Here is a 24288-nt window from a genome sequence, read left to right as displayed (position 1 = left end):
TAATTTAAAAAAGTTGGGAATAAAAGCCAAATTTGTTGAATAGCTTTTATTCCGCACTATGCAGCACTATCAGCATCATTGGCAATGATGAATAATATATGCAGTCGACTGTGTTAAAAAACTTCTACCAGAAGCGTAAAACAAACAAGTTCATCAAAACTTGCAAACCAGGTATAAAAAATGACAGCTGCATTATAAATTTGATAAACTGGATGAGATAAGGGTAGATTTTTTTATTGCTTAGAAAAATTAAGCAATCCATTAAGCAGACAGGTTGTTTCCAAACCTCATAACTTCAAGTCATGTTGCATTTAAGGTTAAAAAAATAATCTCTGCAAGGTTTAATTACAGTCATGATAATACCATCAATGAGAAGCTAATGAGCGGCTGAATTCCTGGAACGTCTTAAAAGGACCTCATGCACACATTGGTCTCAGACTGAAATCACACACACTGCTCCTCACTCAGTCTCATGGGCTTCTGCTCTACGAACAAACCTGCAGCTTGCAGGTGATATCAAGCACACGCTCATTGTGAGTACGTACGTCCTTTCCCATTTTCTTTCCCACTCACGCACACTGAATTCTCGACCTGTGTTTGCAGAGGATTTTAGATCTGATACCAGTTTATTAAACGTCACCAGCTGATGTATGGAAAAACTGGGGTGGCTGCTGCCCTTTAGCTTTTTAATAAGAAGACTTTGTTGTCTCAGGCATCTTAAAGTCTATAATGGGTTTGACCTGCGGTGCATCACAGCGACATTACTCATAATAATCAATGCTTGTACACAATTCAAAAGCGAAAAGCTGCCCTGTCAAGTAAAAACTCTCGGTCGCAAATCTTGAAGTAGCACTCCGTGGAAATGTTGTAGTGGAGTCTTAGGTGATAAAAAAAAAAGTGCAATGAAATAAAATTGAGTGATTCCGATCCAAAGGTCTGCTGTCTAATTTATTATAACAATCGAAATGTGTCAGATGAGCAGAAGTGACACTATATCTGTACGTTGAGTCAGAGATCCTCACCTGGTGTCCATTGCCCTTTGAGGCCTGGAGGCTGCAGCGTCCCAGGCTCCCGTTCGGCGTGGTGCCACAGCTGCTGATGATCTGCAGCTGTTTCTCCGCGCGGTCGGCTCGGTCCAGCAGCTCCTCGATGAACTGCTGCAGGCGCACCTTGGCGTTGGCTTCGCGCGCCGCCGTCTCCTGGAGGAACTGGTCAATCTGGGCGACCTCCCTGCGGGCGCGGGGGACAGTGGCGGTAAGATCGGCACATGCTTCAACCTGGACTGCTTATTTTGTTACAGTTGTCTCGTTGTGTCGTCAGAGGGGGAACTACAAATCTGCTGATTGATGTTCAGCTCACGTGGATTAGTATTGAGCCAACGGTCCTTATGTGACTGCGGGACGCTCTTTTTCTCCCCCATATTTTGCCAAAACCTCTCTCCCATATACACCAGCTGCAGTGCTGCCCTTTATACACACCGTCAGATAAATACACAATCCACACACACACACACACACACACACACACACACACACACACACACACACACACACACACACACACACACACACACACACACACACACACACACACACACACACACACACACACACACACACACACACACACACACACACACACACAGAGAGAGAGAGAGCACAGAAATGGCTTGATTTTTACACCGCAGGCAAAGGACAGCTAAGTTCCCATAATTTTAAGGGACAGCGTGTTACTTAGATACAATTGATTTCTAACTCTGGAAAAAAAAAAACGGTGGTTCTTTCTTTTTTTTTTAAACTCAGCCTAAGTCAGATCACATTAACTCAATAAATTTAAGCTTGGATTATGAATTACGTAAGAAGTCGGTGATTTCCAGCACCAATGAACAAATCTCTGCAGTGACGGAAACTGGCCTTGACTTGGAATAAGTTCAAATCAGACAAAAGGAACAAGTCAAACCCCCCACCAAAATAGTGTCAGTGGAAAATGCGAGTGTTTACCTTTGTGACAACTGCCACTGCTTTTCATATCCAAATATCTACCAACACAATCTCACATTCCCTCCTCTGTCCTTTTTGTTTTCATGCCTGTTCATGTGAAACTGCCTCCATGTTGGACGTCTGTTTATTTTTTATTTTATGCATCTATGTTTGTGACCTTATGTCAAGCCTGAGCCTCTACTGTGTAGACAATGCATTCAGGAGAGCTTCACAAGGCAATTCAATCATCTGACCAAAGGAGCCTTTAAAGGGTTCAGGGGATTGGGACATACAATCCAGTTTGAATTGGTTGTTTCTTCCTTTTCTCATTCAGACATCTTTAACATGACATGAAAAGCTAGCCCAGGTGTTTGACTGCAGGGGAGAAATGGAAGCACGTTATATCTTAACTGTGAGTAAATAATCAATGTGTCAGTAAATGATACGACGATTACGTTGCTGTTAAGTCGTCGCTTCCCATCTGTGATCGATCTTGTTTAGAGTTTCTCTCTTGGTAATTGCCCATAATGTGGTATAACATGATTTGTTGTATCTATATTGGGCTGAGTCATGAAAAATGACATGTAAAATTATTAAAACTGGCCAAATGCTGCACACTGTCTCCACTGCAATGAGAGGAAACTCCTCACAGTGGAAATTTACAGAGAAAACATGAAGTGTGTGAGTGTGTGTGAGACATGAACTGTGTCAGCCTCTAAGCTCTTCCATCCATCTCATCCTCACTAAACTGTAAACTCTCCGCTCTGCTTCTGGCAAAAGGCAATTTCAACATCCATCTGACACATCAGAGAGACTGTATGAACAGAGATCTCTTAGAGACTAACCGAAGATAGAAAAACAGGGTTTAGTTTCAACCACACGAGGGTTGAAAAAACTGCCATTATCATTGGTACTAAATCTAAGACAAACTTTTAAAAGACGTCTCATCGCCACTTAGACTTCATTCAAATTAAGGTTAAAAATATTTTGTTTTCCCTTTGACTAATAATGAGAATGGACTCATTTTTTGGCCACTTGGGGAAGAGCTGCAAACGCGACACTGAGACAACGCAGGCCTTTAAAGTTGTTCTGGTGTTTTTTTCTAATGCAATATGTCTGTGCACTAAATGTGCAACACAAATACACTTGCCTTGCCTAGAGGGAAGGAAAGATTGAAAGGATGGTAGAAGTAGACAATGACAAGAATATGATCTGCTTTGTGCAATATAAACACAAGGGTAGCTTTTTATAAATAAGTCAATATAAAAGCAACCCAGGATGGTATATATTAAAAATATGAACACTCCCCAGTCTAATGATCCAACAATTTAGCTTTTTTTTATGTCAATTCCTGAATTGCTGTAAGACCACCATGCTCATCAAATAATATATGCAGGAAAACAGATGCTGGATGTGGGAGTGCTCAGGTCAAAACAGCATGAATAGATTAACTGCCTCCACAGATAATATCATTGATTCATCCTACTGTATATCATGACAGTGCACAATAAATGACTCCAAGTATCGACTATTATCATTTGTTCTTTTCATGAATTATTTGTGCACCAGAAGAGATCCAGAGTGGAACCCAAAAGGTTTTCTTATTAAAACCTAAATTTGAAGTAAGTGAAAGACTGATGGCTTATTCGCTCGATGGGCAATGGCGAAAAAAGTGAAGCTGGTGTGAAACGTCTCATATACTTTGGTTTCATATTTACAGCCGTGCCGAACATGATGTATGATTAAGCAGCCGGGAGGAATTGTTAAGAAACAGAGAACAGTGCGATTGAGCACTGCTTTAGCTCAGCTTCTCGGGACTTCCTGAGAGAGTAGTTGTTGTCTTCACCTCTCTTTCCTCTGTGACTGGAAGAAATGTACGGGTGAACAAGACAGCCTGGCTGTCTAAATCACTCAACTGAAGTAACCTCACTCAGCGTGGAAATCCTAATGGAGGAAGACGGGAATGAGGCGAGAGATCGAACGAACGAGCTACATGGTGAAGGGGCGGCGAGAGAGAAGGAGAAGAAGAAGAAAAATCCCCACCAGATTCCCAAGAGACATGCATGGGGAAAGGGGTGAGACCGGAAACAAAGAAAGAGAGAAGAAAGAGGCTGAAGCTGAAGCTGACGCAAACCCACGAGGAGGAGAGGATGGCCACAAAGAGCGTGAGAGAAAAACACACCGCAGAGGCAAAAGATAACACGGCATCAGAAAACAGAAATCTGCAGTCATGCGAAAGCAGAATGCACAGGGGGTTAGACAGAGGAGGGGAGGGAGATGGGACGCGGCTGCTTCCAGTTGTCAGTCCAAATTTCAACTCACACTTCGCTCTCGCAGCCTGACTCGCACCAACACCTCAGAAATAAAGCCTCAAGGTGATAAACATGTTTACCCGGATGCTGGGGGGAGCTGGAAAAGCAAGCCACCATCTTAGAGCGAACGTGCAAAGTCTGGGACGTGATCCAGGGTGGAACATCGACATCGTCCTCGTCGAACCGATTCATGTTCATGGATGATGTGGAAACCACACATTTGTGACCCTCATGTTCACAGTTTGCTGAAAGTGTCCCAGAGTTCCGGCTCCTTTCTATCTCTGTTTCCGTCGCGCGCACACGCATCCAGATACAGACTTTGCTCTGATGTTGTTCAACACAAATTACTCTTCTATAGTTCTATAGTTCACTAATTCACATGTTGTGTCTCACTTGTTTAATTCATACGTCCGCGAGGAGTAAAAATGAAAAGTCCCCTTAAATGTGTGGTCATGTTGTGGGCAGTATATGAACTAGAGCAGGTTTAGCCATTAAAGGGGCAGTAAGCGATTTGGAGGAAGATTGTTTGTTGTTGATTTTTTGACTTCCCTGGTTGGGGCTTGTCGGCCTCCCGTACCAGCCTCGGGTACGGGAGGCCGACACGCTAACCACGAGGCCAAAACCTCTGAGTCACACCATCTGTCGCTAGCACTTCTGTCAAGGTGGCGGGAGTGATGATTACAAACTGCACACACACTGTTGTGTGGTGTGGTCCGCACCATTTTTTGGGGGGGGTTCAATTTACACAGCCAGGGCTGAGCCCAAAAAGAACGTGAGGAAGTATTAGCCGAATTTTACAAAATGTGAATTGGATTAATATTGCTTACTGCGCCTTTAATTCCTGACATATTGTATATGAAATACTTGTTATAACTGCAGTACCAAAGCATATGTCTGCTCTCAAGTCAAAGGTTTTACAAATATTCTTGGGTTTTTTGCTAAAAATTGCACAACTGATCTTACCACAGCTGATATACCACATCTATGTACAGTCGAGGGAACAAATAAATGTCATTGTTCAAAATTTACTCATAACCGATTTAGTCATTTCTCCACTGGATGCAATCTAACCACTACACTTCCAATGGATCTGTCCTTATAAAAGTAAATAGTACAAACAAAACCTCTGATGCAAGAACTGAGCCACAGTGAATCAGAGAATAAACACTGACACACAAACAGTGGAGAGTGAATCAATACTCCTGCACTGATTGAAGAGAAAAAGATCATAGTCGTTCATTTTTGTGTTATTACACATCAGTGGCCGCACAACACAAACACTGGCTGCTGCTTTATTCTCCCACGATTGGAAAAAAGGGGGCATGTTTAAAATGGGATGTCTTGTTGTCCCTCTAAGCTCATGGAAATAAAAAAAGAAGCACTATTTATTCTTTCACTTCCCCTTGCTACACAAACTTAACTGTAGTTATTATTAATTATTTTATGAAAAGGAATGAAAATGGGTTTTGAAAACCTCAATAAATTTCTCACGCTGTTATAGTGCTGCATGTGTACAGAGAAATAATGACTAAGCCAGGTTTCATTTCCCTTCTACTTAACGGCCATAACAAAAAGACTCGCGCACACCCAGCTGTTGCAGACGTGATTAATACAGCATGATCTTCTCAAAGCTTCTGTTGAAATGTTAATCACAACCACTGGTCAGCCTCCTTTCACAGTTGTCACCGTCTCTGGCCATTAATTCAAAATGATTCCTCATTAATATTTAGAGCAGCAATGATTGACTCAAAGGTCCGCATAAGAAAGCCGGGGATGTTGTGTGAATTCAAGCTTTTTTCCAGTTTAACAAAGGACAGCTGCTCGTGTGTGTCACTCTGTCTTGACACCTGGATCCTACAGCGTTTTGTCTTGATGAGACAGATGCAGTGAATTGTGTTATCGTGTCATAATGTCACCTATCTCTATGCATTACACACACAAATAACGCGGCACAAAGAGAGGCATCACGAGGAGCCGCTTCGGAGAGCACGGCGACACGAGAGGAGATGTGAGACCGACAAGGATGAAAGGCCGAGCGAAAAACGGGATGATGAGAGAGACACAGGCTGAAATGTGGTGTGTTTCCAAAGCCCCTCCGGAATAAATACGCATGACTGAGTTTCCCGAGAACCAGCTAATCCAGGTCCTGGCTCGAATCAATCAGAGGAAAGTAAATATTTTATTACGGCTCAAACGCTCCCAAAATGGCTGAGTCAACCAGAGACACAACAGCGAAGGTGATGGTGAAGAGCAATTTCAACATGCATGAAAGAAAAATGGATTCATTGGGCAAGAAAATGCCACACGAAATTCTGCTGTCTGAATTTCCAAAATAGAGAATGAATCTGTCCCCAAATTTGCAGAGGTTGACAACGGTGTTTTTGTTATTTTTAATACAGTGAAATCTGTACGGTAGAGCTGCTGCTAATGATTATTATTATCATTAATTAATTAATTAGTAGGTTAAGTCTACAGAAAGTTGACCAGAGCCCAAGGTAACACCTCCAAATTGCTCTTTTTTTTCTTATCAACAATCTAAACCTCAGAGATACTAAGTTTACAATGAAATGAAACATAAAATAGCAGCTAATCTTCACATGAGAACCTGAAATCCCCGAAGGATGTGGATTTGTTTCGCTTGAAACATTAATTAAATGCTCAATTGGTGCAGATTTATTTTGTGACCATAAACTACAAGAAAAATCAGAATTTCAAATTTTGAAAATTTTGAAAAATCAATTTTTTTTGGGATGCATACAAACATTCAACCTGCAGCCCGCGTTCATCTCTGTCAGCTTGACAGCCCGAGACAAAAAAAAGACAATGAAATCATGACGAAAGGGACGAATGCATACGTTCTGATGCTAAACCCCAGGAGATCTTTCAAGCAACTTAAATTTGCTGTAACCCTTCTGCTGACGCGCAGCAGCGAAGCGCTTGTCAGTCCTAACGAAATGAAAAGGAAGACAAACGTGTCCTGTGAAAGAGCGTCTGCATCATCCCTCTCATTTACCTCTTCCTCCCTGTTCAAAATGGTTTCATCCAGCCTCAAGGACAAACATGTCAGTTCCTTTCCGTCTAATGACAGACATGAACAGCCAACCGCCCATTAATCCTGCTCTTACTGGGGGCTAACAGACACTACAGTCTGGATTGATGTAATACCGCGCAGAGCTCTTTCTTGTCATGAGACACTTCATATCAATGCTGGAAATCTGACTATAACTATCTGTAGATTCCCAATCCTCGCAAATTCGCTTGGTGCGTATTGTAACAGTCCCTGTTTATTGATGACTGTGCAGAATTCTAACAAATGCTTGTTCATAAACATAAATCGAATATTAAAATTCTGTGTATTTAGTAGTGCATTTTGTGCATGTGTTTTTTTATATTGTGGTGGTGTTTGGCATCAGCAGCACTGCAATATTTTACCACCATCGAAACTATTTACTGGTTTTGCATGACATCTGCTCCTGCAGCGTGTTATTATCACTCCACCGTCTTATGCTTTGACGCCTGTTTGAGACACGCTGCACTCGAGTATTTATGTTGAAAACACAGGCTCCTTGGTTATATCAGGTCCAAACAGTTCCACGCTCACAGATAGACGCTGCAGATCACGTTCCTCTTTAACACCCATTTCTTAGAAAGCCTTCAGAAGTCTTGCCGTTGCACTCACCCTGCGATTTCTCCTCTCGCTCAGACGCTGACGATAATGAGGCGAGTTCTCCCTCTGCCCCGAAGGCTTCGCTTTGCATTCAGGATCGCTGGTCGGTGAAGAGTGAGCTTGTTTTCTAAAGGAGAGACAGAGACGGCGGAGAGCGATGGCTCCTCCAGCCTGCAGTTCTCATATGCTGCACACAGGGCACCGTGAGTTTATCATCACGGCTTTCAGGAATAAATCAAGCTACTTGGGTTGAGGCCTACTGCAGCACTGTGTGAGTGTGTGGACGCACGATCCCCCACGTGCACACCACATCCTGCAAAGTGTGTACTATTAGGGAATCGCTCACCTGATATGCTGCAATATCAGCACTGATACTGATCTCATTAAGTTGAGTGGGTATTGGTTATGAGATGACCGATCTACATTAAACAACGGTTCAATTTAAATTCACAGTTTCCACCATCGGTTACTTTCTTTAGGTAGGTCGGTAGGTAGGTGTACTTTTTTGATCCAAAACTGGGAAATTCCAGACACATTATTCCAATCAGTTCCACACAGTGAGGTGAACAGATATAAAATGTAGGAGATAGATTAGAAAGCATTGGTGTTAATAATTGGCAGAAACTCTGAGCTGAGGTATCAGAGATATGAGGGGGAAACTGTACGGTTAACACATCTCTAGGTGTATTACAGTATAACACAATCTGGAATGACACTGCTAAAAAAAATAACAGCCATTAAAATTACCACAATCTTGATAGAAAGTCAAAAAAAAAAAAGATACAAACTATAAGCCTCAAAAAGAAAAGTTTTTAGTTGCATGGCTGCGCATGATGAATATGTTCAACGTTAATCTTCTGGTTATTTTCTCAACACACTGATTCATTGTTTTGTCAAAACAGTAAAACAGAAAGAAAAAAAAACGGTCCCGACACCGAAGATATTCAGTTAACTGTCACGTTAAAATAAAGGAAAAGCACTAAAATCCTCGAGATTCCCAGAAGGTGGGACGAGGCAACATTTGGCGTTTCTGCGTGAAAAATGTCAAACAATCAATAATTCTCCGAATATTTTTTTGTCAGTCGTTTCAAGGCTGGAGTATTGGATTGCAACTAGTACGTTGGTCTCAGTGATGCTGTCTCAACACCCAGTTCATCTCATGCAAATGTTTCCCCAGAGAAGAGAAATAGTTAAGAATTTAAAGGGCAGCAGTGTTGCAGGAGCGCTCAGCGACGACGGCCATCATCCTCTCGGCCACGTATGGACCTTAAATGGAACTGCCTTATTGTAAACTACAGTAAAGATCAACGTTAATTGCAATTGGCTCTTGAAAATGATCCACTGGAACAATAATACAGAAATTAGCCTATAAGCAATTGTAGCGATTTTATGGCAACCAAATGAACCGCCTGTCGTGTGTCATCAGGCAATCCTTTTTCATTTCTCCTCAGGCTCCAGTTTCTGCTGATTACAGCTGCTCCGGTTTATTCCAGCTGCTATTGAAGCACTTCACAGCCACGCTCCAGAGACTCGACTGCTACAGTGAAGTGTGATGTTTATCCTCATGAATTGTCAGTGCCTGTTACAGTGTATTGTTGTTTGTGAGTGAGTTGCGCTGTACACCGATTATTATAAGGAAGACCGGACTGAACTGTACCCGAGGCATTTCATAATAATTCACAGTGATTGCGAGCGGCAATATAAATGATCAGGTCGGTGTCACATTCTCATGCATTGTACTGCCTGCAGCAAGAGCCATTTAGCAGGAGTTCCCTCTGGTTGCGTAGCAACTCACAGGTGACTCACGCTTAAAGCAGTTGACACTGCAGATGTACAACATGATGCATATGTTCTTGAAAGGGCACAGAGTTTCAAAAGAGTCTCCAAAAGCCACTGGTGAAAATCAAAGGTTAAAAAAAGTGAGGGTATGAGGTTGTTAGGCAGACACGTTTAAGCCGATAAGCTGCTCTGTGTCTTGTTAACTACTGCTTAGTCATCAACGCTGCTGCACACTCCCCAAGTGTGATACTCTTTTTCCATGTCTCCTCTGAATGAGCTTACTGTTTGACTGCCAGCTCCTCCTCGGAGAGACAGGGACAGAAAAAACTGTGTGTGTGTGTGTGAGAGAGGAGAGGCTGTTCTGCCGGCGTAGCTCGGAGGCAGTCACACAACAAAGACAAGGTTTTTTTAAGATTAGGACGTTCTCGGTTCGATGCTGATGTGGTACATGACCACATCTGCACCAGGCAGCATCCTCTCGCTTGTAACCTATACAAGAGAAAATACACGTCTCCTGCTCATTCAAACCAAGGAAACTATGTTTTGTCAAGTCCTGTCATGAGATGACAACTCACATTTCATATTTTGGCTACTGTGCCTCTGTCAGATATCCCACTATTGTGAGTTAGCCTTAAACCTGCAAAGGCCTTCTACCCTATTGTATAGGTCACAGACTGTATCCGGAAAGTGAAGCCAATGTGTAATTACCCTAAATAATTTCTATAGAAGTATATGAGAAAATGACTCTACTTCTCACTTGATTTATAACATCAGTAAACATTTTTCCTGAAGTGTTTATGGTCTCAATCTCCAGTTTCAAGTCTTCCTTAATACAGCATGATGTTCATTTTGTAAATTATGGTCCCATTTAGAGTCAAATAGACGATAAGCATTGGGGCATGGACACAGCGTGACTGACAGCTCGTACCGTCCAATGGGTGCAGGTTGCTGGTGTAGGTGGACGTGCAGTGGGACGAGCTCTCAGTCAGGCCCCACCCCCTGTTTCTCCAAATATGGTTACATCTGTTTTTTTAAAAATCAAGAGGGCGCTGGCCAAAATGCTAAACTCAAGGTTTCAAAACGACAGTTCACAAACAAAGGGGCGACGTCACGGTGGGTTGCCACTTGGTGTATATACTAATATATTGGAATATTATATGAATTCATTGAGTGGGAGTAAGAAATTCATGTTTATGTGACACAATTAGTCAAAATTAAATCTGCACAAATGTGAATATGTGCTGCTTTTCTCTCTTTTCTGTCACTGTAACCGACAGCTGTTTTTAAAAAAAGTCCAAAAGAAGAATCAATAACAAAAAGTAACATTGGTTCATTGGTTAGAGCCCTAATATGACCAAGAAGCTAAATCCTCCCTATTAATGCACTCACAAGCATGAAAAGGATATGGAATATAATCTCTATGTGCGCTGTTGCTGGTGCCTTTAGAAATCAGCGAGCAGCACATATACAGTGCTGTATGATCATATGATGTGTGCAGTGGTTTGTCTGTGATGAGATTAGAGGCCTTGGAAAATGCCTCTCTGCCTCTGACCTACTGTTGACATTCGGGCTCGATAAGGAGACGGAAGAGAAGTGATAAAAACCGGGAGGAACGTGGAAAGACGAGGCTCTCTGACCAGGAGGAATAAAGACACAGCACAGATACTAGATGGCTTGAGGCTCCAATGGCACTTGTCAACATTTGACGATTGTTTCAAAAAGGAGTAGGTATCACAAAGAAAAGAGCTTGTGTTTGAGGTTGAAGATGCCACGAAAAGTCTTAGAAATGATTCTATAAAAGTTGGAAAAGGGTTCTATTAAATTCTTCCAGAGACTTCTCTTCTCCTTAGATTGATTTCCTGCCTCATGATTCCCTCTTGTAAACACTTTCTAATAAGAAACTGCATCACTGTTTGACATTGGTACAACAATGGCACACATCTTTAAAAACCTTATTATGGGCAAGAGGATACATGGACTTATCCTCAGTAAAAAAATATATATATTTTACACATTGCTTCTACCAAGTCAAACCCAAAATAGCATCAATTTTTGGAATGCACAATAAGCCGAGCTGATATTAATTTCAACAAAAACTCTGAAAACCACTGAATTGAAGCCTGGTCTTACTCACTGCTTGTGCCGTTCTGTGGACGAGCTCCAAACCCGCGTTCAACAGATTCAGAGCCAGCGATAACTTCTATCAACACTCTGTGATTTGTATCCAAGTGCAACTTCTCTTAACAGGAGAACTCTTTTACTATTTCATAAAGCAGCCTGGCAGCTTCATGGAGAAACTGGCCTGAGAGTGAGAGAGACACAGAGAGAGAGAGAGTCGGGGCAGCAGCTCCTGTCCAACCCTCCATTCAGAACGAGCAGCTAACCGTCCCTGGAGGGAGCCAGATGCAGACCACATCTGGTGGGAGGGTATAATAAGAATCAAGCTATCAACAGAGAGGCAGAGGTGAAGGAGAGGAGGGGAGTGTGTGTACGAGTGTTTGTATGCATGATAATGTGTTTTATAGAAGCACCACAGCACTCGTCCGGACCTGTGGCCTGGCTACTCTTTCCACACACTGCAAAATACCATACTAATTGCCATAATAAACGATATTTGCAGTTCACATTTGAATGGTGACACAGCTCGTGTCAGCAGAATAACTTCCGGTCACTTACTGCTGTTTGTGGGTGAGCTCAGTCTCCTTGTTCACCAGATCCTGTTTGAGGTTAGCCAGCATTTCCACAGAGACGTCCACCTGCCGAGAGAGCTCCGAGGCCTTGTCCTCCAGGTCCTGCTTCTCCTGGCTCAGTTGCTCGCTCTCCTGCTTGGCCCGCTCCAGCTCGGAGCTCTTCCTCTCCAGCTCTGCCTGAAGGCGGCCCACACGGGCTGCTATTTTCTGCTCCACCTACAAGACAGGAAGCGCTCGAGGTTCTTAATGTCCCCGTGTTATATGAAACACAACGTGACGTATTCACGAGGTGTTCTTTTTTTTAACCAAGATTCGTTTATCAACAGATTCTCCAGCAACGGTTTCAGTCAAATCCGTTACTTGCCTCCATATTTCACAGCATCGCTGGCTTCGGGGGAAATTAGTTTCACATGGTTCTAATGAAATTTGATCAAATCAGTAATACTTTCACTCCACATCACAACACACTGTCAGTGCTCCATTTGTAAAACAGCCTGCTTCATCAAAAAAGTTTGATACAAGATTAAATATATAAATATATCAGTGTTTCAGTCATGCTTCTTCCAACGTAGAAATGGATCACAAATTCAAGCTTTTCTACTAAAAACTTTCATTTTTTGATTAATTATTCACCACATGCTCATTTTGGTCAGCAAAGAACTCCCCGATTGTGAGGCTGCGGGACTTATAGCTGACACGTTATTTCCATCTGTAACCATTTAACTGATCAGATTCAGTGTGTGTCTGTGACAGGGTCATTCATTTTCTCTCTGCTGCAGAGCTCGAGGCCCTCGGAGCGGACGGAGGGACATGAGGAAGAGTAATGCTGGTTGTTCAACGTCTAAATTAAAGACGAAAGGTGATGACTGTATAACTCCAGTGCCAGAGCACATCGATCTGACAACATGGTAGTTTCATGGTGTTGGGCTGCTTTGCGAGCAGTTACATGCTGGTGCCCACTGAGTGTCTCAGTGGTAGTTACTATGTGTTAGTATAAAATATAAATCCTGAGAGATCAATAGTTCAAGTGACTGAAAGTTATTTCATTTTGCATAACGTTTTTTCTCCTTCATCACTGAATAATTGTTGCAGTTCATTGGTAAAAGTGCTGAGAACATTGCTGCTCAACAGCCCTCCAATCACTGTGCACATTTGACTTTAATAGTAATCACCAGCACAGCTTGAGTCATGCACTTCATTTTCTTTCACATTGGACTCTGAGTAGTTACATGTCCCTTTGTGTACATTTTAAGTGATTATGATTCGCTTAAAAATCACTGCTAATATTAACAAAACATCCCACTGAATGTTGGTGGCCGGCTTTTATTCCTGGTTTTTAATTTTCCCACTCCCCAAGGTGGATATTTACATGGGGATTGAGTCATGTATTAGCATCCAATGATTGACACAACCGTTGGTGGGTGCCAAAGTTGGAAATGCTCAAAGTCTGTAGACTTTCAAGAAGGGAATTCTCCATATCAATTATTGATAAGTCGCCATATTAACTAAAATGGTCATAATTACCTCCTCAGACAACTTCTCCAGCCTCTCGTCCAGCTCCAGTCGTTCAAATGCGCGCGCCTTCAGCCTGGCCAGGCCTTCCTCATAGGCCGCCTCCACCGCACTAGCCGCGACGTTAGCAGCCACTGCCACAGCGGTGCTGGGGTTTCCATGGGGACCCGGGTCTGCGGATGTCATGGCTTTCTTCATAAAAATCTCCCCCAGGGGAAACTCCACATTGGGAATATACCGAGCTGCGCTGTTGGAGTTAGCCGCGGTCAAACTCAGGTCGTCCGCACAAGGGAGTTCACGGCAGGGGAAGCGGCGCTCCTTCAAAGCTGAAGGCCGCAGCGGCTCAAAGGGGTCGTTGTTGTTGGCAGGTGTGAGGAGAGCTCCCTCGGCCACTAGGGGCAGCAGAGCAGCCGCGTCACAGACACTGTTGGACTTGGAGAGGACGTAGAGGGTCTCGTACGTGTGGTTGTACTCCAGGTGGGCACGTAAGGAGGACAGGCTCCTGAAGCGCTTGTGCTCCCCGCAGCGAGGACAGCGGTATGGCAGGTCCAGAGAGGCCATTCCGGGCAGTAAATGCCGGAGGAGGGGGGGGTGCTCACGCAGCACAACGGTAGCGCCAGTATGAGGGCACAGAGGTCGAGCATCTGACAGATCCTCTCATGGTGATGACAGGACAACTACAGAAAGTCAGTAGGAAGAAAGATCCTATGTCCAGTGCAAGAGCCCAGCTCAGTCACATGACCACGCATAGTGGCAACAATCCACCTGGTCGTTTCACTTCATCTTTCATGGCTGCCCTGCCCGAGGCTCTGCAATAGGGAGAAAACACAAGCGAGGTTAAGTGTTTGATGCTGTGAATTTTGGTATAGCCTCGGATGAGAAGGAAAATCAAATGAACAAATAGAATTTAATCAAGTTAAATGAATTTTTGACAAAAAAAAGCAATGACACATGACTCATCGGAGTGCAATAATAATACAATATACAGAGGTCTGGGAGATTTCTGCGAAGATATGCAGCATTTTCCTGTAAACCAGATCCAGTCAATTCTGTTTATGGACTCCTGTAACTGTTGATTGAAACTTTTTGGTTTTTCTTCTTCTTCAATACCCTGAAACAAAAAGAGGACGATTGGGGTTATGGAAATGGAGCAATTAGTGAGAATGCTTCTTAGCGCAAACTAAGATTACGTGGTCAGGCTGGACAAATCTCCTCAGTCCCACAGTCCGTCATTAAGGGATCTGGTAGTGAAGAAGAGGATCACACAGGAAAGAAAACACACTATTTGTTATTTGAGTTGGCTCCAAATGCATCCTTTGCTTCTGTTCCCTGTTAAACTGCCTTATATATTTACTTATTTTTCAAAACCCCGGTAGAAGCTTAAGAAAAAATGAGTCAAACATACAGCAAATACTATTTCAAAATAACAATGAACCTTGAATTCAAAAATATTTTCTTAATTATCATAATTGTATCAATTCCACATTCAAGCTTCTAAGAGAACGACGCATTACTGTGTTTATCCAACAGTTGATACTCCTGATGAAATAAAAAAGGAGTCTCCACTGGCTCTACCACAACAGGTCGTCTGATCAAAGTAGAATGATCAAATCTCAGATCTTTAGGTGGCCAGTCCCAGACACTAGCACACTGACGCTGCTGAGCTCCTGCGAGGGGCGGGATATAGGTCTTTGTAACTATGCTAGCCCCTTGATAACCAAACCAAACCAGCAAACCAGCAACAGTTCAACAAATCTGTTAAATCCAGTCAGATGAGCTTAGAGATGATCTGATCTGTGTGTCCTCATCCATGTCCATAGTGTTGTTCGGCCAATCGAAAGACAATCCTGACCGTCACGTACTGATAAATGCTGAACGTATTACCCCTTGCTCATCGCCGTAATTTGTCCAAACGGTCGACGGCCGATTGCAGCTCATGAAGTAGAGTGTGCACAATTTGTGTATCAACACGGACCATTTGGATTTTAACCCGGCCGCTTTTGTGCACGTCAAAGACTGGAGCTTGTACCAGAACAGACTTTCTAAATTTCTCTCTCATAAGGTTCTACAGTGGCTATTAATGAGGAAAGCGGTCGGCACAGACGCCCGCGGCGTAATCACAAATCACAGATGCAGGCCATTCCTCACAGAGGGCTCGAACACTAGAAATCCCCAGAAGTCACTGAGACTGTTATTAGAAGTCTGGTGAGGCTGGATCGGGGAGTGTACTGGCAAGTCATGCCCACTTATTAAAGAAGGAGGGTTTCACAAACGCAGTCACTACACAGCAGACAGACGGCGTTCCAATCTGCTTAAAATTATACTACGCAAGGTATTTAACCAGGCAGGAAATGGAAGGAAGTTAGGCTGCTTGGTAGCCACATGTCACATCCTGCCAATGCAGCTGAGCTGAGACATCGCAGAGGACTGTATTTAATGTGGACTAGTGAAAAATGGGTGTGTCATACATAAGTCACACATATACTCAACGCTTTCAGTCTCTTTTCTTTCCCTCCGGCACCAAACAGTGCCAGGAGAACTCATCTTAGTCATGTAAATGAATACAGCAAAAATGCAGAATCTACAATATTAAGGCCTCGTAATTTATCCAATGGACTTTTTATTTTATTTTGAATATCTAAAAAAGCAACAACAGCTCAACGGGGGGAAAAAACACCATTTGCCGTGCAAAGGGTGGTTACTGTGGTCTTATATTGATGGACACATCAGAAGAAGCTCTTTTGTGTTTTGTGGTGTTTTTCCCCTATTATGTTTGTTTCTGACTGAACTGACTGAAATGATTAATTCCATCCACCCGCCCATTATCTATACCGCTTATCCTTTTAGGGTCACGGGAGCCAATCCCAGCTGGCATTGGGCGAGAGGCGGGCTACACCCTAGATGGGTTGCCAGCCCATCACAGGGCCAACATACAGAGACAAACAACCATAATTGGAAATTTACAGTCTACAGTTAACTTAAGATGCGTGGCTTTGGACTGTGGGAGGAATTACCCAGAGAAAAAGCCATGCAGACGGTGAGCATGCGAAGATTCAAACCCAGAACCTTCTTGCTGTAAGGTAACAACTTCATCACCGTGCTACCACTAAAATAATTAATCGGCTTTAATTTAAACCAACATCTTATTTATGCCACAGACAACAGGCAACAACCGATCAAAAGCAAAACAATTACAGAATCAACTTTAAAAAACAGTCTTAAGATGAGACAAACTATATTCTATTTCAAAATATATAGAACTCAAATAAAAAAAATAGAAATACAAGTCTTGTCTTTAATCAATAAGAGCTATACAGGGTGACTTATCAAATAATAACCAGACCTAGTCTCACCTACACTTAATTTGATGCGTTTAAAATATTCAGTGAAAATAAATAACTGCCAAAAACGAAAAAACGTACCAAACTATCTATCCCATTTGTATCCAAGATGCAGCCCCATCTGGTTGTGTGAACTACTGCTGATGTGATATATGAAGAGATCCTTTAAAAGTATGTGGTGGCAGGAGTGTTGCTTCTTTTTAAAATCCCTGCACCAATCAGAAGCAAATATGCCGACAATCTCAAGGCCACATTTTGTGTCATGGTACAATGTTGAGATACCACTTGGTGATGATGGCTAAATATTACTGACTGGCATATTTTTGAGGAGTACCGGATTTCCTTTTTACAGTATATCTTGTATGGACTGTACATCTGCTGGCTGATGGGAATACAGCAGCGTCAGTAAAGATCTATGTACCATTCTCACTGAAGGACACATTCCTTTCCTGACTGATATGACAGGCCATCAGAAATATCACCCTGATTGGTTGTTTCATTTTTTTATTTATTTTTTTGAATAACCCTATTCTGCAGACTTTTGATGGAAAGCTACTTTTTACAGGCTCTTTGCTGGGAAACTGCAACTACCTTGTTTTCATCATAATGGTGAAACGAGGCATAAAGTCTAATAATGGCATATACAGACCCTCATAAACAGAACAAGGGCTTCAATTTCTGCTTTCGTGCTTCTTTCCTACAAGGTCATGAGTGAGACAGACGGGATCAGGACAAAATGCCTCTATTTCTTTGGCTGTTTACATCTGGGCAGTAACCTGAAGTCGGGCTCGTTAAAAATAGAGGCTTGTTTACAGAGGTTGCCAACTCCTAGAGTCAACTCTATCGCAAAATGAAAAGGGTCACTGAACATAAAGTCAGCATGGGTGAATAGTCTCACGTGGACAGAGGGAATAAAGATATAGAAATTTCATGATAAATACCAGGAGTGAAAAGATGGAGGTGGAAGAGTGAGGAAGCTTCAAGAAGTATTTCACCTTGGTGGAGAGAAATATATAAAGTCACTCAGCATGGAGTCATTAAGTAAATTTGTACTAAGCACAACTAAATGTATTAAATGATATACAGCGTTTAATTTTGTAATTTTAGAGGTTAAAAGTAAATATATCGAAAATATGCCATAATACCCACCAATTTACTGAACATCCGAGTTGTTTCTTTTTTTACACCAAAGGTAAAAAGGAAGCAGTTACACACAAGGTAGAAATGTAAAGGCCAAATGTTTAGACCAATAACTGACGTGATCAGAGACAAGATGCCTCATGGATCAGTCTGATTCATGTTTCGGAAACAACAAATAAACCTTCTGAATTATAAGTGAGAAAGAGCAGAGGCAAAGGCTCAGTCGGTCGCAGTGCCAGTCGGTTGCTAATCACCAAATGGACTTTGTTTTTCCTTGCTGTTTGGATCAATGAATGAGATCATAAGGAGAGTTAATCATTACCACTACTAATTAAAAGCCTGTATTTTGATAGACAGTATATCAACATTGTAAAAAAAAAGAAAAAAGAACACACAATATCAATATCAGGATATTCATAAATTGGTTTTGGCACAGAAGGTAGAGGAGTGTGTCCATCAATTTCAGGGTTGCGTTCCATCCATCCCCACCTTCTCCCGTCTCAGCCCCATCTCCTTCAAATTCCATTCATACGGAATATTGTGGTGACAAATGTGATGGCTGACTGGATAATGTTCAGAGGCATTTGTTGAATCAATGAAGTGCTACATTTATTGTGAGAGACTCGGGGACGGGGCTGGGGTGGATGGTGACTAGGGCTTTTGATTCCAACGTTGCATATCTGGTTATAGGTTTAGGCAATGAAACCACAGATATATAGGTTAGGGAAAGGGTGTGGTTCTGGTTAGCCCCTAATCAGGAATGAATAAGCACTGAATCAGAGTTTTTTGCTACATAGTTATGTGTCTATGGCTTACATATACATATTTCTAATGTACTTACTATGTTTCTCTTGGGCCCTGCTCCAGCTGCTGAGTGAATGTCAGAGGAGTTATGTGCCCTCGACAATAAATTAAGAGTAGGTATGTGGCATGAAATCCCATACCTACTCATTCTCGACCTCTCCCTAGATTATGGCACCCTTTTTTTAAGCACTACAGGTATGTGGTCACTGGCTGACAGTTTATGTACACAGTACTGTATTTAAGCAGTTAAAGCAATCGAAGACAAATCAGTTTAAGCAATTATAGAAGGAATGGGGCACTCCTACTGCAGCTCTGCATGTAAACACTCTCATTGCACCTGCTGTGCTGCTTTATGTACTAAAGAGAAGAAGACAGAGGCTAACAGCAGCAACATCTGTTTGACACCACAAGGTTCGCAGATCCACGCTAATAGATACATTAATATTTCATTCCAGCACTCACCGTAGGATCAACCATCTCAGCGGTTGATCCCTCGCTGACTCAGTCTACTCTCTCCACACATACAGTCTAAAGGGTTTTGTTCTTGGTCAAAAACTGGAAAGGGCAGGTCATCTGTAAGGTTGCTCTTTTTTTTTTGTCTTTCTTCTCGAATACTACATTCAACAATTAGTGTTTCACTGATGATCTATTACATTTAAGCATATTTTTCACTGCAATATACTTGAAGACATAGGGCGATGTAAGTAATTGAACTTGGACGCCACTGTTCTGCAAAGCTTTTGGCGAGATAACACAATATTAAAGTACGTCCAGTCACATTCATGCCGGTGTACAGTGCAGCAACGTGAACCTGACACTACTACCCTGCTGATACAGCCTTGCCAACAAGGTCTGATAACACAGCCCCAACCTTCTCTGTATGTGCTGTATGTTTTGTAATGTTGATAACTTGTGACTTTAGATTGTTGGGATTTAATAGGGATAAGGTCAGTTCATTCAGGAAATACATTTATTCAAGCACACTTCTTAAATAACAGGTCAATATTTGTAATCATTGGGCTTGGTGTAAGGTACCAAGTATTTTCGAGTCCAAGTCAAGTCAGGAGTCATTGGTGTTAAAAGTATAAATTGAGTTGCAAGTCTTTCTTGATTTTGTCGGGTATAGTCAATGGGTCCAAGTCATATGACTCGAGTCCAGTCCTCTTCTTTGGCCTATGCTGCAGTCATTGCTGCGAAACTCTTACACGCTGCACCATGTGCATTAAACATCAGCCTTGCCCCCAGGGCTACACTAATGATGTGCCTGTTCAAGGTTCGGCTCTAAAAGGATGAACACCAAATGATCAAATTTGGTCTAAGTTCATTCATAAATAATAAAACTCGTCATTCAGTTACAAACAAAAAGCCAAGCGAGTGGGGGGCTCTATCTCATCGTCAGGTGAGATTTTTTCCCGTGCGCCTGTGCTCTCTGATAAAGATTTGTTTTGCCAGTTCTCTGCAACGCTCCACCCAGAGATGCTGCGGCACTGAACTCAAACTGGCGACGGGCAATGTGCTGTACGTGGCGGTGGAGGTGCCAGGGACTGCACGAGAGGTGTGACACGAGCATCATCCTACACCTCAACAATGGAGTTGTTATCCCCGCTGCTAATTCTCAAGTAAGAACAGTGCTCCTCCCACTCCCCGACGTTATGACTTTCACGGCCAATGCCAGAATAAGCATTGAGAATAAAATAACCACTTTGCCCAACCTTAGTTTTCTCTACATGGCACACTTTATGATAGCATAACTGTTACATGTAGTGAAGACTGCAAGCATTCTGACAGCAGTGAACGTGGAAGAGAACCCTTCATAGCTTAGACATATTCCTCGGACCGGCTACACTACAGCATATAGACGCTGTGAAGTGAACAACGAAATGTTAAGGGAAAGCTCCTAATGCCTTTTAGGCTCCTACATGTCAAAGTGTGTTAGCCCTGAGTAAGACATGAGACCCCCATTACAGGGCAATCTCATATAGCTTAGGCTCCTCGCCGGACAGCAAAGGGCAAACTCAACCTCTTATTGTATGTTGAGAATGATTCAGCTCACTTTGGTAAATTACACAGAGAGCTGCATTTCTGAAAAAGACCAGAATGAAACCTTACATCTAACAGTATTACAGACATTACAGTGTCACCCAGACACGCCCGTTCTTTTGTAACGTCTGATTTTGGATATTTGAAAAAAAAATTCTTGAATCAAAGTCAATCAGAACAAAACAACTCACAAAAGCTGAGCTGACTTCTGGCTCTTGTAAGAGCCTAACTCTGTTGAAGACTGACAGTCTTTAGTTGGTGTGTTGAGGCAATTTATCATGATACATTTGCCAAACTCATCAATTTGCCCTTATGGTTGAAGTCTATTCTACTGTAATGGTTAAATATAGTTATAATAAAGCATCCAAAAGTTTCACCTATACTTGGCTTTCCCTTATGTTTTTTTGTGGGTTTTTTGCATGTTACTCACAAACTCATAAACTTCTGTCAAGCTGTTCTTACAGACCATATTCAGGCGATGGCCATTTATTACTATTATTTTTATTAATATTATTATTTAAGATAAAAGCTAACGTTAGCATTCAACGAATGCCATTTAAATGGCTATTGTATGCAAACTATCTATCAATACAAGGACAAAGAAAGACACCACATTAATAGTCTTTCATATTTCATGACACGACCCCAGCAGCCACTGAAGCAATATGAACATTCAGTGACCATAGGGAGACTGAACAGAACAAGAAAGCCAAAGCTGCACAGCTCTTTTGCTGCAGTCGTCCCGAATGAGCATCATTAGAAGAGCTCGCGTCAGGGTGAGGACGGGATAGTGAATAACTTTCACAAATGTGAGCTGATGGACAGACTCATTCCCCCTGGCTCACCAATGTCTACTATTGATCCAGACGACTGGTCAGTGAAACGGTTATCCTTCAGTATACGCACACCATCAGTGCATGCCAGGAAGATGTTGTTAAACACAGTAACCCCCCCCTGCTTTCACTATATGTATGTGGACAGATACACGAATATGAATGAATGAAAAAAAAAATCTCATTGACCTGGTAGTTTTTTCAAAATGCAATAAGATCCATTAATAAGTGTCTGCTGTTGCCACTGTTGCCTTTCATTACAGTTACAGTCTCTTATCCAATCACCACTGAATAAGAGACCATACAGTCTCAGGATTTCGCTAGAACAAAAAACACAAGAAAGCTTCCTGTGTACGTACATTAAGCTCACTGTTCTGGCCAAAACCGTGATTGGGGATGAAGCTTCCACTGAGGACGTCTGTGGGAAATGATGCTGAAAATGGCCTCTATGATTTGTGGCTGCATTTCAGCCATCTCTGAGGTCCTCTTATACTCATTAATCCTGAGCCTGTGGTGGTATGATATTAACATTGCTGGTAGGTGGTAGGTTGAGGAAATGTAATATTTTATATTTCAATAGGGAAGACATGGCACTGTCTAATAAGGAAGGAAGATTTAAAATGAGAGAGTACTCGACAAAGTTTGATAAAACGTCATGGCGCATACATAAGTGGTTATTTGATGGGTTGAAAAACCTTAAAACAATAAAGATGAATCAGTAAATATTGAACGAGAGCATTTCACACGAGTATCAGTATTTTTCCCACTAACAGTCTGGCAGATACACGAGATTGTCAGAAAAGTTTGCCTGCCCTGAGGCCAGAATCCCGAGTCTGATCCTTGATCTTTAGCTGATGGTTGGATGAACATCATTTTGCAAGCGGGCACAACAGTAACAGATTGAGGCAGCTGTGCATGGGGACATTCTTGATGCAAAATTCAATACTAAAAGTTAGTTATGAATCAGTGATCAGGCAAATCACAAGAGAAAGGTTACTTTAAAAGCAGGACACTGGACAACAACGAAGTAACAAGATTCACATTAGTCACCAAACTAAAAACTTTGATTTGTTAGAGGTCAGAGTATTTTTGTTTTGAAGAAGAAGGCTGGTGTTATTCTAAATGATTGATCGAATGATTAACAGAAAATGAATGATTACAATTTTTTGCTAATCAAATAATTAGTTGATCAACTTTAAAACAAGATCGTTATTCTTCTCCAAAGTGAGAATTCGCTTTTTTTTGCTTCATTTCATATCTAAATATCTTTTGACTGCCGGTCAGACAAAACAAGAATTTTCCTAGGACTCAAACTCATCCGGCTGTAACAAGCTCTGTCTGAGTAGCCAAACAATGATTTGTTGTAATTTCCGTGCTATTAGACGTCCATTGTAATCCACAAACTGTTAAAAACACATCAGTCATTCGAACTGTTGCGCTGGCTGACATATTTTGTGATGAATTTGAGCTGCACTGTAGTTTATTTGGCATTAGTCCCACATACACAAACAGTATAGCTGGAAATGTACTCCCGTTTGAGTCATCTTTGCTATAACCTACATTCTACCCGTTTAAGAAAATTAGTTAGCCCTTTTTAACAACTAAACTTTATATTTTTGAAGATTTGTCTGCATGACCTAACCTGTCCTATCCTGTATCTCTGTGATGTAAACCACACCATGTTCCAAAAACAGCACTATTGCTACATGAATATGAGATTCACCGCGGGGCTACACGTGCCTACTAAAAACAAAAAATACATTCACCAGTAGGAGTATTCAATGCTAAGGACTGGCTGTACAATAGACATTTAACTATTCTGCATCTGTGTGAATTCTTGCTGACGTGTGATCACTGGGAAACCCTCTGACTGCAGTGATCATCACGTCTGCTGGAAACTGCAGGTAAGCCTCTCACTACTTCACTATGAACAAAAATCTGTCTTGCATGAGTGAGTGAAGCAGCCTGTCAGGGGCACACAGAGGCATGAGGCGCGCATGCATCACGGCGCAGACACAGGCCGCAACTGTTTCTTTAAAAGAAAAGGAAAGCAGTCAAGGACTTGAAGCTCAGTTATCTTTATGACACAAGCTCGTCATGCAGAAGAGCACACGTGTTTGTTTTCAGCTTTTAATCTTGTTAGCCCTCCGTTCCTTTTTTCTTTTTCTTTCGGCACGGCTGCTCAAACTTT

General features: G+C 42.1%; 1 protein-coding gene across 2 annotated transcripts in view; it reads right to left on the bottom strand.

Moving 5' to 3' along the window:
• fbxo41 (F-box protein 41) overlaps positions 1 to 24288 on the bottom strand; it is a 42077-nt gene that overhangs the window by 16614 nt on the left and 1175 nt on the right. For both annotated transcript variants that reach the window (XM_035638178.2, XM_035638180.2), the window contains exons 2-4: positions 13952 to 14748; positions 12414 to 12643; positions 1023 to 1230 (exon numbers count right to left, since the gene is read on the bottom strand). In XM_035638178.2, coding sequence (XP_035494071.2) covers positions 1023 to 1230; positions 12414 to 12643; positions 13952 to 14500 — 987 coding nt within the window. In that variant the 5' untranslated portion in view covers positions 14501 to 14748. The remainder of the gene's footprint in view (positions 1 to 1022; positions 1231 to 12413; positions 12644 to 13951; positions 14749 to 24288) is intronic.

This window comes from Scophthalmus maximus, chromosome 8 (genome assembly GCF_022379125.1).
Source record: "Scophthalmus maximus strain ysfricsl-2021 chromosome 8, ASM2237912v1, whole genome shotgun sequence".
Lineage (NCBI taxonomy): Eukaryota > Metazoa > Chordata > Actinopteri > Pleuronectiformes > Scophthalmidae > Scophthalmus > Scophthalmus maximus.
Note: the sequence above shows the minus strand (reverse complement) of the source record. Positions and strands in the feature narration are given on the sequence as shown.